Below are 13,578 nucleotides of genomic sequence, written 5' to 3'. Positions count from 1 at the left end.
TGGGATCTGTGACATATTGGTACATGGCACCCAGGCATTGGTGCATTGCACCCAAACATTGGTATATGGCACCCAGTCATTGATACATGGCACCCAGTCATTGATACATGGCACCCAGTCATTGGTACATGGCACCCAGGCATTGATACATGGCACCCAGGCATTGGTACATGGCACCCAGGCATTGGTACATGGCACCCAGGCATTGATACATGGCACCCAGGCATTGATACATGGCACCCAGGCATTGATGTATGACACCGAGGCATTGATACATGGCACCCAGGCATTGGTACATGGCACCCAGGCATTGATGTATGACACCGAGGCATTGATACATGGCACCCAGGCATTGGTGCATGGCACCCAGGCATTGATGTATGACACCGAGGCATTGATAGATGGCACCCAGGCATTAAAATATATCACACAGCCATTGATACATGGTATTGATACATGGCACTTAGGCAATGGTACATGGCGCCCAAGCATTGATACATGGCAACCAGACATTGACACATGGCACCCTGGCATTGATACATGGCAACCAGGTATTGGTACGCGGAATCCAGGCATTAATACATGGCACCCAGGCATTGGTACGTGGCACCACGGCTTTTGCACATAGCAGCCAGGCATCGATACATGGCACCCAGGCATTGGTACATGTCACCCAGGCATTGATACATGGCACCCAGGTATTGGTACATGGCACCCAGGCATTGACATATGGCACCCAGGCATTGAATCATGGAACCCAGGTATTGGTACATGGAATCCAGGCATTGGTACATGGCATCCAGGCATTGGTACACGGAATCCAGGCATTGGTACATGGCACCCAGGCATTGGTGCAATGCACCCAGGCATTGAATCATGGAACCCAGGCTATGATACATGGCACCCAGGCATTGGTACATGGCGGCCAGACATTGACACATGGCACCCATTCATCGATACATGACACTCAGGCATTGGTACATGGCACTCAGGCATTGATACATGGAACCCAGGTATTGGTACATGGCACCCAGGCATTGATATATGGCACCCAGGCATTGAATCATGGAACCCAGGTATTGGTACATGGAATCCAGGCATTGGTACATGGCATCCAGGCATTGATACATGGCACCCAGGCATTGGTACATGGCGGCCAGACATTGACACATGGCACCCATTCATCGATACATGACACTCAGGCATTGGTACATGGCACTCAGGCATTGATACATGGCACCCAGGTATTGATATATGGCACCCAGGCATTGAATCATGGAACCCAGGTATTGGTACACGGAATCCAGGCATTGGTACATGGCACCCAGGCATTGGTACAATGCACCCAGGCATTGAATCATGGAACCCTGGCTATGATACATGGCACCCAGGCATTGGTACATGGCGGCCAGACATTGACACATGGCACCCAGGCATCGATACATGGCACCCAGACATTGATACATGGCACCCAGGCATTGATACATGGCACCCAGGCATTGATATATGGCACCCAGACATTGATACATGGCACCCAGGCATTGGTACATGGCACTCAGATATTGATACCTGGCACCCAGGCATTGTTACATGGCACCCAGGCATTGATATATGGCACCGAGGCATTTATAGATGGCACCCAGACATTGATATATGGCACCTTCTACTTATCAGACTTAGACTCATGGAGTGATGGGTTGGGTACTTCTCCCTTACGTTCCCTTTGCCCTGGCATCCTGGCATTGGTGAATGGCCCTCTGCTTCTTGGCAGACATAGTCTCATTGAGTGATGGGTTGGGTACTTCTCCCTTACGTTCCCTTCGCCCTGGCATCCTGGCATCGGTGAGCAGCCTCCTGCTACTTAGCAGACATAGACTCATGGAGTGATGGGATTGTTTCTTCTCCCTTACGTTCCCTTTGCTCTGGCATCCTGGCATCGGTGAGCAGCCTCCTACTACTTAGCAGACATAAACTCATGGAGTGATGGGTTGGGTGGTTCTCCCTTATGTTTCCTTTGCCCTGGCATACTGGCATCCTGGCATCGGTGAGCAGCCTCCTGCTACTTAGCAGACATAGTCTCATGGAGTGATGGGTTGGGTGGTTCTCGCTTTCGTTGACTGAAGCCTCCAGTGAACCCTTTGCTCTGGCATCCTGGCATCGGTGAGCAGCCTCCTGCTCCTTAGCAGACATAGTCTCATGGAGTGATGGGATTGTTTCTTCACCCTTACGTTCCCTTTGCCCTGGCATCCTGGCATCGGTGAGCAGCCTCCTGCTCCTTAGCAGACATAGACTCATGGAGTGATGGGTTGGGTGGTTCTCGCTTTCGTTGACTGAAGCCTCCAGTGAACCCTTTGCCCTGGCATCCTGGCATCGGTGAGCAGCCTCCTGCTACTTAGCAGACATAGTCTCATGGAGTGATGGGATTGTTTCTTCACCCTTACGTTCCCTTTGCCCTGGCATCCTGGCATCGGTGAGCAGCCTCCTGCTCCTTAGCAGACATAGACTCATGGAGTGATGGGTTGGGTGGTTCTCGCTTTCGTTGACTGAAGCCTCCAGTGAACCCTTTGCCCTGGCATCCTGGCATCGGTGAGCAGCCTCCTGCTCCTTAGCAGACATAGTCTCATGGAGTGATGGGATTGTTTCTTCACCCTTACGTTCCCTTTGCCCTGGCATCCTGGCATCGGTGAGCAGCTTCCTGCTACTTAGCAGACATAGACTCATGGAGTGATGGGTTGGGTGGTTCTCGCTTACGTTGACTGAAGCCTCCAGTGAACCCTTTACCCTGGCATCCTGGCATCGGTGAGCAGCCTCCTGCTACTTAGCAGACATAGACTCATGGAGTGATGGGTTGGGTGGTTCTCGCTTTCGGTGACTGAAGCCTCCAGTGAACCCTTTGCCCTGGCATCCTGGCATCGGTGAGCAGCCTCCTGCTACTTAGCAGACATAGACTCATGGAGTGATGGGTTGGGTGGTTCTCGCTTACGTTGACTGAAGCCTCCAGTGAACCCTTTGCCCTGGCATCCTGGCATCGGTGAGCAGCCTCCTGCTACTTAGCAGACATAGACTCATGGAGTGATGGGTTGGGTGGTTCTCGCTTTCGGTGACTGAAGCCTCCAGTGAACCCTTTGCCCTGGCATCCTGGCATCGGTGAGCAGCCTCCTGCTACTTAGCAGACATAGACTCATGGAGTGATGGGTTGGGTGGTTCTCGCTTACGTTGACTGAAGCCTCCAGTGAACCCTTTGCCCTGGCATCCTGGCATCGGTGAGCAGCCTCCTGCTACTTAGCAGACATAGACTCATGGAGTGATGGGTTGGGTGGTTCTCGCTTACGTTGACTGAAGCCTCCAGTGAACCCTTTGCCCTGGCATCCTGGCATCGGTGAGCAGCCTCCTGCTACTTAGCAGACATAGACTCATGGAGTGATGGGTTGGGTGGTTCTCGCTTTCGGTGACTGAAGCCTCCAGTGAACCCTCTGCCCTGGCATCCTGGCATCGGTGAGCAGCCTCCTGCTCCTTAGCAGACATAGACTCATGGAGTGGTGGGTTGGGTGGTTCTCGCTTTCGTTGACTGAAGCCTCCAGTGAACCCTTTGCCCTGGCATCCAGGGCATCCAGGCATCGATGAATGGCCCTCCGCTAAGTGGCAGACATTACTGCAGTGATTCAGGCCTGGCCTAGAGTTTTTAACCAAATAAGATCTGACATCTCCGTCTTCGCAGTAAACGCCTCGCCATCCGCATGTCAGTCACCTCTAAGCGATTTGACAATCTCAAGATCTTTTAAAACTGAAAGGATTTTCAGATCATATTAATTCCCCAAAAAATGTTTTGATTCAAAGTAGTTTGTATTTTGCGTTGCCAAGGGCAAATGGAAGAAAAAAAAACCTTGTTGCCGGTAGTCTTGTCCTCTCTTCATGGCCTAGAGGCGATAGTAGTATTTAAGCTTTTTTGAAATTTGCCTGGGGCGTCCAGGCTGCATGATCACAAAGAGGAACATGAGTTTTTTTTTGGACTCCATCATCGAGATATCATGAAACGGTACGGGCCAAAATGTCACCACGTTTTTCTTTTTTTTTTTTTCTTCCTTTCTCTCTTTGTCTTCATCCCCAACCTTATACATTAAGCTCCACTCCATACAGCTGTACATTTGACTTTTTTTTTTTTTATCAAACAAATTCTTCAGAAAACACACTGATCTTTTTAACTAAGCATCAGTTCTCAAAAAAAAAAAAAAAATGATACATAAAAAAAAAAAAAAAAAAGTATTTTTTTTTTTTTTTTAATGATTAAAAACCACTGCCTGCTCCTGTAAATAGCAGCCCGGCTTCTTAGTAATTTCTTTTGAAATTGGTTATCTGAATATTCAACTAAGGCAAAAGCTCGACTCTGTATGAACAACATTAATATGATCTCTGCAGAGTTTGCTACTCGGAAATATTAGCATATCAAAGTAGGCGCCTCAGGCGGCAAAAAGCATCGATACACAAGAAGCGGGCAGAGTAAAGATTATTGGCGGTGATGGGGAGAGTGGAGGAGCTGGAGGGGATGCGGTGCACACCATTAACGAGAAGTGATAGCAGCGGGATCTTTGCGTCACTTCAGCTGCAAATATTATATCTCAACCCTATGATCCCAGGCCTTGTGCTAGAACATTCCCCGAAACAAGGCGCTCGAACAACGAACAACACCCATCTGTACGAAAGGACCAATGGGATACTAGGCCTGAAGTCGGAAAAGGAAAATCTTTCATGTTAACATTAGTCACAGCTGTGTATAAAACTGTGGAGGGTCTCAGGGAATGGGTGACACATGGCACCTCTTATAGCAGCACATTTATATACAGAGATATATTTCCACATTCCCTATTAATGTTCCCATTGAACGGCATCGCTCTAAGTCTTCTCCTACCCTGATCACAGACAACAATGGATCCACCCTGCGATGGTAGATTACACGGACTTTCGGTTTTTGTGTACATTTAACACATCCTAGATGAAAGCAGATGTAGTCATAACGCTCGCGTCCACGGATCGAAAAACTGCGCCCCTCATCTATTCACTACTTCCCTCACTGAGTTCTAGGTCAAGCCTTTGGCTTTCTGAGGTGTAGAAAAAGCAAAAGGTCAAAAAATAATACTGAAAAAAATAAGAAATAAATCATATATATATATATATATATACAGTATATATATATACTGTATATATATATATATATATATATATATATATATATAAAAATTTAATTTATTATATTTATATACAATAGAGTTATACATTAACAATCTAAATATATCTGTATCTATCTACCCATTTAGCTGTATATATAGATAGATAGATAGATAGATAGATAGATAGATAGATAGATAGATAGATAGATAGATAGATAGATAGATAGATAGATAGATAGATAGATAACAGATAGATACTAGATAGATTCCACGCCTCACCACCACCAGAGCTGCTGCACCCCCGACCTTCTGTCTCTTCCCCATTATCCCATAGAATGTAAGTCCGCAAGGACAGGGTCCTCTCCCCTCTGTACCAGTCTGTCACTGTAAACCTGCTTACTGTAAATGATATCTATAACCCTGTATGTAACCCTTTCTCATGTACAGCACCATGGAATTAATTGTGCTATATAAATAATAATAATAGATAGATAGATACAATAGATAGATAGATAATAGATAGATAGACAGATAGATAGATAGATAGATAGATAGATAGATAGATAGATAGATAGATGATAGATAGATAGATAGATAGATAGATAGATAGATAGATAGATAATAGATAGATAGATAGATGATAGATAGATAGATAGATAGATAGATAGATAGATAGATAATAGATAGATAGATAGATAGATAGATAGATAGATAGATAGATAGATAGATAATAGATAGATAGATAGATAGATAGATGATAGATAGATAGATAGATAGATAGATAGATAGATAGATGATAGATAGATAGATAGATAGATAGATAGATAGATAGATGATAGATAGATAGATAGATAGATAGATAGATAGATAGATAGATAGATAGATGATAGATAGATAATAGATAGATGATAGATAGATAATAGATAGATAGATAGATAGATAGATAGATAGATAGATGATAGATAGATAGATAATAGATAGATGATAGATAGATAGATAGATAGATAGATAGATAGATAGATAGATGATAGATAGATAGATAATAGATAGATAGATAGATAGATAGATAGATAGATAGATAGATAGATAATAGATAGATAGATAGATAGATAGATAGATAGATAGATGATAGATAGATAGATAGATAGATAATAGATAGATAGATAGATAGATGATAGATAGATAGATAGATAGATAGATAGATAGATAGATAGATGATAGATAGATAGATAGATAGATAGATAGATAGATAGATAGATAGATAGATAGATAGATAGATAGATAGATAGATAGAACATAATGTCCCTTTGGATGGAATAGTTATCCTTACAGTCCATGCTATTTTTATCACTATTATATCCTATAATTTGCTCTGTATTTAGCTGGTGGTTACATGTTTCCAGATCTGCCCATATTAATAAACATGTCTCATATAGATATAGTATTGGATATTACATAGTGATGTATAAAAATAAATCCTGTGTAGTATTGTACATAGTACTAGTCTAAGACTCTTATAGCTACACATAGAGATAAAGATAAAATATTTTTGTCTTATTGTCTCTCAAGGCTGAATGCATAGTGCTGTATCAATGTAGGAGCTGCACAATAATAATAATAATAATAATAATAATAGTAATAATAATAGTAATGTGTGCAGGGCAGGTGCCGGTGCCGCAGTGAGCGGAGCTGTCCGTTCAGCACCTCTCTATACCGCGCTGCCGCAGGAAATCACCGGTCCTCACTGCTGGGCGCAGCATTCCCATTATGAGGAGCACATGTATGTAAGCACAGACACTCACTGGTATATATAAGATACAGCTGGGCTGAGTTTGGCTGTGTATATATATTAATACACAACTATATAAGCATTCCCTTAATGTTTTATTTTTGAATTACTGCAATTAATATGAATATTACTCCGTGGAATCTAGAGGTTACATGTTATTGCAGTCTGCTGCTACTCACAGTGTTTTCCTACCAGTTCTCCTACAGCTCCAGTCTGTGCAGTAATATTGTGTATAAAAGGCTCATACAGGAGAGAGATGATAGATAGATAGATGATAGATAGATAGATAGATAGATAGATAGATAGATAGATAGATAGATAGATAGATAGATAATAGATAGATAGATCAATATTAGATAGATAATAGATAGATAGATAGATAGATAGATAGATAGATAGATAGATAGATAGATAGATAGATAATAGATAGATAGATCAATATTAGATAATAGATAGATAGATAATAGATAGATAGATAGATAGATAGATAGATAGATAGATAGATAGATAGATAATAGATAGATAGATAGATAGATAGATAGATAGATGATAGATAGATTGATAGATAGATAGATAATAGATAGATAGATAATAGATAGATAGATAATAGATAGATAGATAGATCAATATTAGATAGATAATAGATAGATAGATAGATAGATAGATAGATAGATAATAGATAGATAGATGATAGATAGATAGATAGATAGATAGATAGATAGATAGATAGATAGATAGAAAATAGATAGATAGATAGATAGATAGATAGATAGATAGATAGATAATAGATAGATAGATAGATAATAGATAGATAGATGATAGATAGATTGATAGATAGATAGATAATAGATAGATAGATAGATAATAGATAGATAGATAGATCAATATTAGATAGATAATAGATAGATAGATAGATAATAGATAGATAGATAGATAGATAGATAGATAATAGATAGATAGATAATAGATAGATAGATAATAGATAGATAGATAGATAGATGGATAATAGATAGATAGATGATAGATTGATAGATAGATAGATAGATAATAGATAGATAATAGATAGATAGATAATAGATAGATAATAGATAGATAGATAATAGATAGATAGATAATAGATAGATAGATAATAGATAGATAATAGATAGATAATAGATAGATAGATAGATAGATAATAGATAGATAGATAATAGATAGATAGATAGATAATAGATAGATAGATAGATAATAGATAGATAGATAATAGATAGATAGATAATAGATAGATAGATAGATAGATAGATAGATAGATAGATAGATAGATAGATAGATAGATAGATGGATAATAGATAGATAGATGATAGATAGATAGATAGATAGATAGATAGATAGATAGATAGATAGATAGATAGATAGATAGATAGATAGATAGATGATAGATAGTAGGAATGAATATTTGGAAAAGATAATACTATCTGCGGTCTTTATATCTAAACGCCTTATACTGTAACTTACAGTTAACCATTTAATCCCCACAATACAACGCAAAACAGAAAGGAAACATGAAACAGAAGGTGTAGTGTCCAATAAGCAGACCGCTGCAGACAATGACGGCTGCAGCAAGTGTCACTGTAAAGACACCGTAAACCTGCTGTGTGCCCATGTGGCACTGACTCTGTCCAATTTAACAGCATTAAACTCAAATTCAAACAATCTTTACTGTAGGGATGAACATCATATAATATCTGCCTGAAAGTCTATGAGCATTTCCGGATGTACAGTAAGAATGACAAATAATACACAGATTGGTGAAGAGGAGGACAGGACACCTACCTCGTCTGATCACACCACCCTGACTATTCAGGACCAGTCCACACTGGGCCTCCACCGATCCCTGCAAGAGGAAATTCAGCAGTGAAAAAATAGGAAATAAGAAAACAGCACAAGCTTTTATCTATCTATCTATCTATCTATCATCTATCTATCTATTATCTATTATCTATCTATCATCTATCATCTATCTATCTATCTATTATCTATCTATCTATTATCTATCTATTATCTATCTATTATCTATCTATTATCTTTCTATCTATTATCTATCTATTATCTATCTATAATTTATCTATCTATCATCTATCTATTATCTATCTATGAATCTATCTATTATCTGTCTTTTATCTATCTATCTATCTATCTATTATCTATCTATCTATCTATTATCTATCTATCTATGTATTATCTGTCTATCTATTATGTATCTATCTATTATCTATATATTATCTATTATCTATCTATCTATCTATCTATTATCTGTCTATATATCTATTATCTATATATTATCTATCTATCTATCTATCATCTATCTATCCATTATCTGTCTATCTATCTATTATCTATCTATCTATCTATTATCTATCCATTATCTATCTATCTATCTATTATCTATCTATCTATCTATTATCTGTCTATCTATCTATGTATCTATTATCTATCTATTATCTATTTTTTTTATCTATCTATTATCTATTTTTATCTATCTATTATCTATCTATTATCTATCTATCTATCTTTCTATCATCTATCTATTATCTATCATCTATCTATCTATCTATCTATCTATCTATCTATCTATCTATCTATCTATTATCTATCTATTATCTATCTATCTATCTATCTATCTATCTATTATCTATCTATCTATCTATCTATTATCTATCTATCTATCTATCTATCTATCTATTATCTATCTATTATCTATCTATCATCTATCTATCTATTATCTATCTATCTATCTATCATCTATTCTATCTATTATCCATCCTTCTCTCTGTCATCTCTCTCCTTCCCCGACCCTTCCATACACACACACTATAATAATAATGATTATTATAAGCCATATTCCATATGTATGAGTAGAAGTCTCCATGTTTCCTGTTGCTGAGCTCCTAATCTCTATAATCTCCAGCTATAATGTCCAGGCTGGCAGTGGTGGGCTCAGGCAGTCGGGCCCTGGCACCCCTGTGCCCCCAGCAGATCTCCACAATGTAACACACACGTCTGAGTTCTGCCTTAAAGTGATTATGATCCGGATAGAAGAGAATTCGGCGGCTCGGTATAAATTACCGCGGTGATGGGGAAGGGGTGACAGGGGCTTTTGTTGCCCGTGGAAAATCTTTTTAGGGGACTCAAAGATGCTTCCAGCAGCCGCAGACTGTTTGCATCTGTTCCCCTGACTTAAACACCCTGCGAAGTATTGGGGGGCTCAATTACCATCCCACACAAGGACGTCTATTTACATCTCAGGCATTAATTACCCCACGGGGGCAAAACACCCACCGAAAGGGATCATTACCTCCCATAATAAGGGGCCTGCTAGACACAATCGCTCGAATTTGGCAAAACATTCTTTATTCCAGACTCTTCTGATGATCGTTATTATTTTGTATCTTGCTTTATGGATGTGATAATGTTATGGATGTGATAATATTATGGATGTGATAATATTATGGATGTGATAATATTATGGATGTGATAATATTATGGATGTGATAATATTATGGATGTGATAACATTATAGATGTGATAATATTATGGATGTGATAATATTATGGATGTGATAATATTATGGCTGTGATAACATTATGGCTGTGATAATCTTATAGATGTGATAATCTTATAGATGTGATAACATTATGGATGTGATAATATTATGGATGTGATAATCTTATAGATGTGATAATATTATGGATGTGATAATATTATGGATGTGATATTATTATGGATGTGATAATATTATGGATGTGATAATATTATGGATGTGATAATATTATGGATGTGATATTATTATGGAAGTGATAATATTATGGATGTGATAATATTATGGATGTGATAACATTATGGATGTGATATTATTATGGATGTGATAACATTATGGATGTGATAATATTATGGATGTGATAACATTATGGATGTGATAACATTATGGATGTGATAATATTATGGCTGTGATAATATTATGGATGTGATAATATTATGGATGTGATAATATTATGGATGTGATAACATTATGGATGTGATAATATTATGGATGTGATAATATTATGGATGTGATAACATTATGGATGTGATAATATTATGGATGTGATAACATTATGGATGTGATAACATTATGGATGTGATAATATTATGGCTGTGATAATATTATGGATGTGATAATATTATGGATGTGATAACATTATGGATGTGATAATATTATGGATGTGATAACATTATGGATGTGATAATATTATGGATGTGATAATATTATGGATGTGATAACATTATGGATGTGATAACATTATGGATGTGATAATATTATGGATGTGATAATATTATGGATGTGATAACATTATGGATGTGATAACATTATGGATGTGATAATATTATGGATGTGATAACATTATGGATGTGATAACATTATGGATGTGATAATATTATGGATGTGATAACATTATGGATGTGATAACATTATGGCTGTGATAATATTATGGATGTGATATTATTATGGCTGTGATATGATGCAGCTCTTTATGTTCTTTGTGGCTGGTAACCTGCTGCTTGCTCGGATTACATTGCATAAATGACCAGTTGAATCGGTTTAAGTCGCAAATTGGATAAACTACGGTGTCCTTTTGCCGGGGAATTAGCTTTTGTCTCCCCCTTTTTGCACGTTCTCTAATCCCTCTTTTGAATGATGCCATGCTCGGTGACAATGCCCGAACCATTGCTACAGATTGGGGGAACCGGCAGCAGACGAGGGAAAGAAGAAAAAAAGAAAGGTCGGTGTGCCATGGAGAATTCGGGGGGTTTATCTCCATTAGAGGGTCTGTCCTGGGGGCGCAAAACACAGGGATTTACCCCCTGACACATCCAAAGTCACCCGACCCTGCTTTACTCAGCGGCCAACAATTACTCAGCTTCCTCCTGCCTGTCCCTGGGTCATTTACAAACCATCACTTACTCTGACTTTTAAGTTTTATACATTTTCTTTAGTTTTATTATCTATTTTTTTTATTTCCATGCAATTTATTTTAGTTATGTTTTAGATGATAATCATTGGAATTATTATTATTATTATTATTATTATTATTATTATTATTATTATTTTAGTAGTAGTAGTAGCAGTAGTAGTAGTGGAAGTATAATTACCATTATTACTATTAGTATTAGTAGCAGTAGTAGAATCATTATCATTATCATCATTATTATTATTTTATTAGTTTTTTATTATTTGTATTATTATTATTATAGTTATCCGTATACTTAATGTTTTCTCACACTTGTATTTATTCTTTTATCTTATTTATATTTTTCATCCTCATACTCTCATTTTCAGATTATCTTTCCATTTGATTTTTATGTGTAATTCTATTATATATATATACATATATATATATAATATATATATATATATATATATATATACATTTTAATTCTCATTTATTAATCATTTATTAATCCTCCCTTCCCTTTCATCCTATTTATGTTTTACACTGATGTCATTTTTTTAATTCTCTTTTTGTGTTTATTAGACTAACACCACCTTTACAGTATGTTTATTGTTCGCTCTAATTTTTAACTTTTTTTTTTTTTCTATTCACTTTTTTGCCATTTTATTCATCATTTTAAAGTATCCTCTTTAGGGGTTTATTTCTGCAGCATTCTTAAATTACTGATTTACAAACTAGATACAAAGAGGTGTCTATTGACTTAAAAGCTCACTTATATCTGAATTCTAAAGGTATGGTGGAACATTTATCTAGCTTGAAAAAAAAAGGTTCACACTTTGGTAACCGAATTGTCGCCACATGACGTTTAAATATATAAATTGCAGGTCATTTTTTTTTATCTCATATTGGTGTGCTGCCTCCATTATTTTTTGGACAGTATTGAAGTTTTGGTATATACATGGGAGGCTCCCACCCTACAGTGCTGATACCTTTGTCATTTCCTTTTGTAGATAGATAGATAACCGATACATATATGTGCATACATGTAGGTATATGTGTGTTATATATATATATATTTATTATGGATAGGTAGATAAGTATGTATATATATTTATACATATAGAAATGTATGACTATATAAATACACACAGACACACACATATATATATATACACCTATCCATAATATGTATTTTTATACATAGTACTGTATCTACATCTATCTATTATGTATATCTGTATTTATATTATTGATAGGTATATATATATATACATATATATATATATATATATATATATATATATATATATACACACATCTTTCGTCTATATATACATATTTAAATACATCTCTCCCTAAATAGATAGATAGATAATAAATAGATGATAGATAATGAATAGATAGATAATAGATAGATAATAGATGGATAGTGGATAGATAAATAGATAAATAGATAATAGATAAAGATAAATAGATAGATCGATAACAGATAGATAGATAATAGACAGATAGATAGATAATAGATAGATAGATAGATAGATAATAGATAGATAAATGATAAATAATAGATAGATAGATAATAGATAGATAGATAGATAGATAGATAATAGATAGATAGATAATAGATGATAATAGATAGATAGATAATAGATAG

General features: G+C 36.7%; 1 protein-coding gene across 2 annotated transcripts in view; it reads right to left on the bottom strand.

The window, feature by feature from the left end:
- Positions 1 to 13,578, bottom strand: part of TFAP2D (transcription factor AP-2 delta) — a 111,500-nt gene that overhangs the window by 94,350 nt on the left and 3,572 nt on the right. For both annotated transcript variants that reach the window (XM_069728349.1, XM_069728348.1), the window contains exon 3: positions 8,767 to 8,827. In XM_069728349.1, coding sequence (XP_069584450.1) covers positions 8,767 to 8,827 — 61 coding nt within the window. The remainder of the gene's footprint in view (positions 1 to 8,766; positions 8,828 to 13,578) is intronic.

This window comes from Ranitomeya imitator, chromosome 5 (assembly GCF_032444005.1).
Source record: "Ranitomeya imitator isolate aRanImi1 chromosome 5, aRanImi1.pri, whole genome shotgun sequence".
In the NCBI taxonomy this organism is placed as follows: Eukaryota; Metazoa; Chordata; class Amphibia; order Anura; family Dendrobatidae; genus Ranitomeya; species Ranitomeya imitator.
The sequence above is the reverse complement of the archived record's forward strand: the minus strand, read 5'-3'. Positions and strand labels throughout refer to the sequence as shown.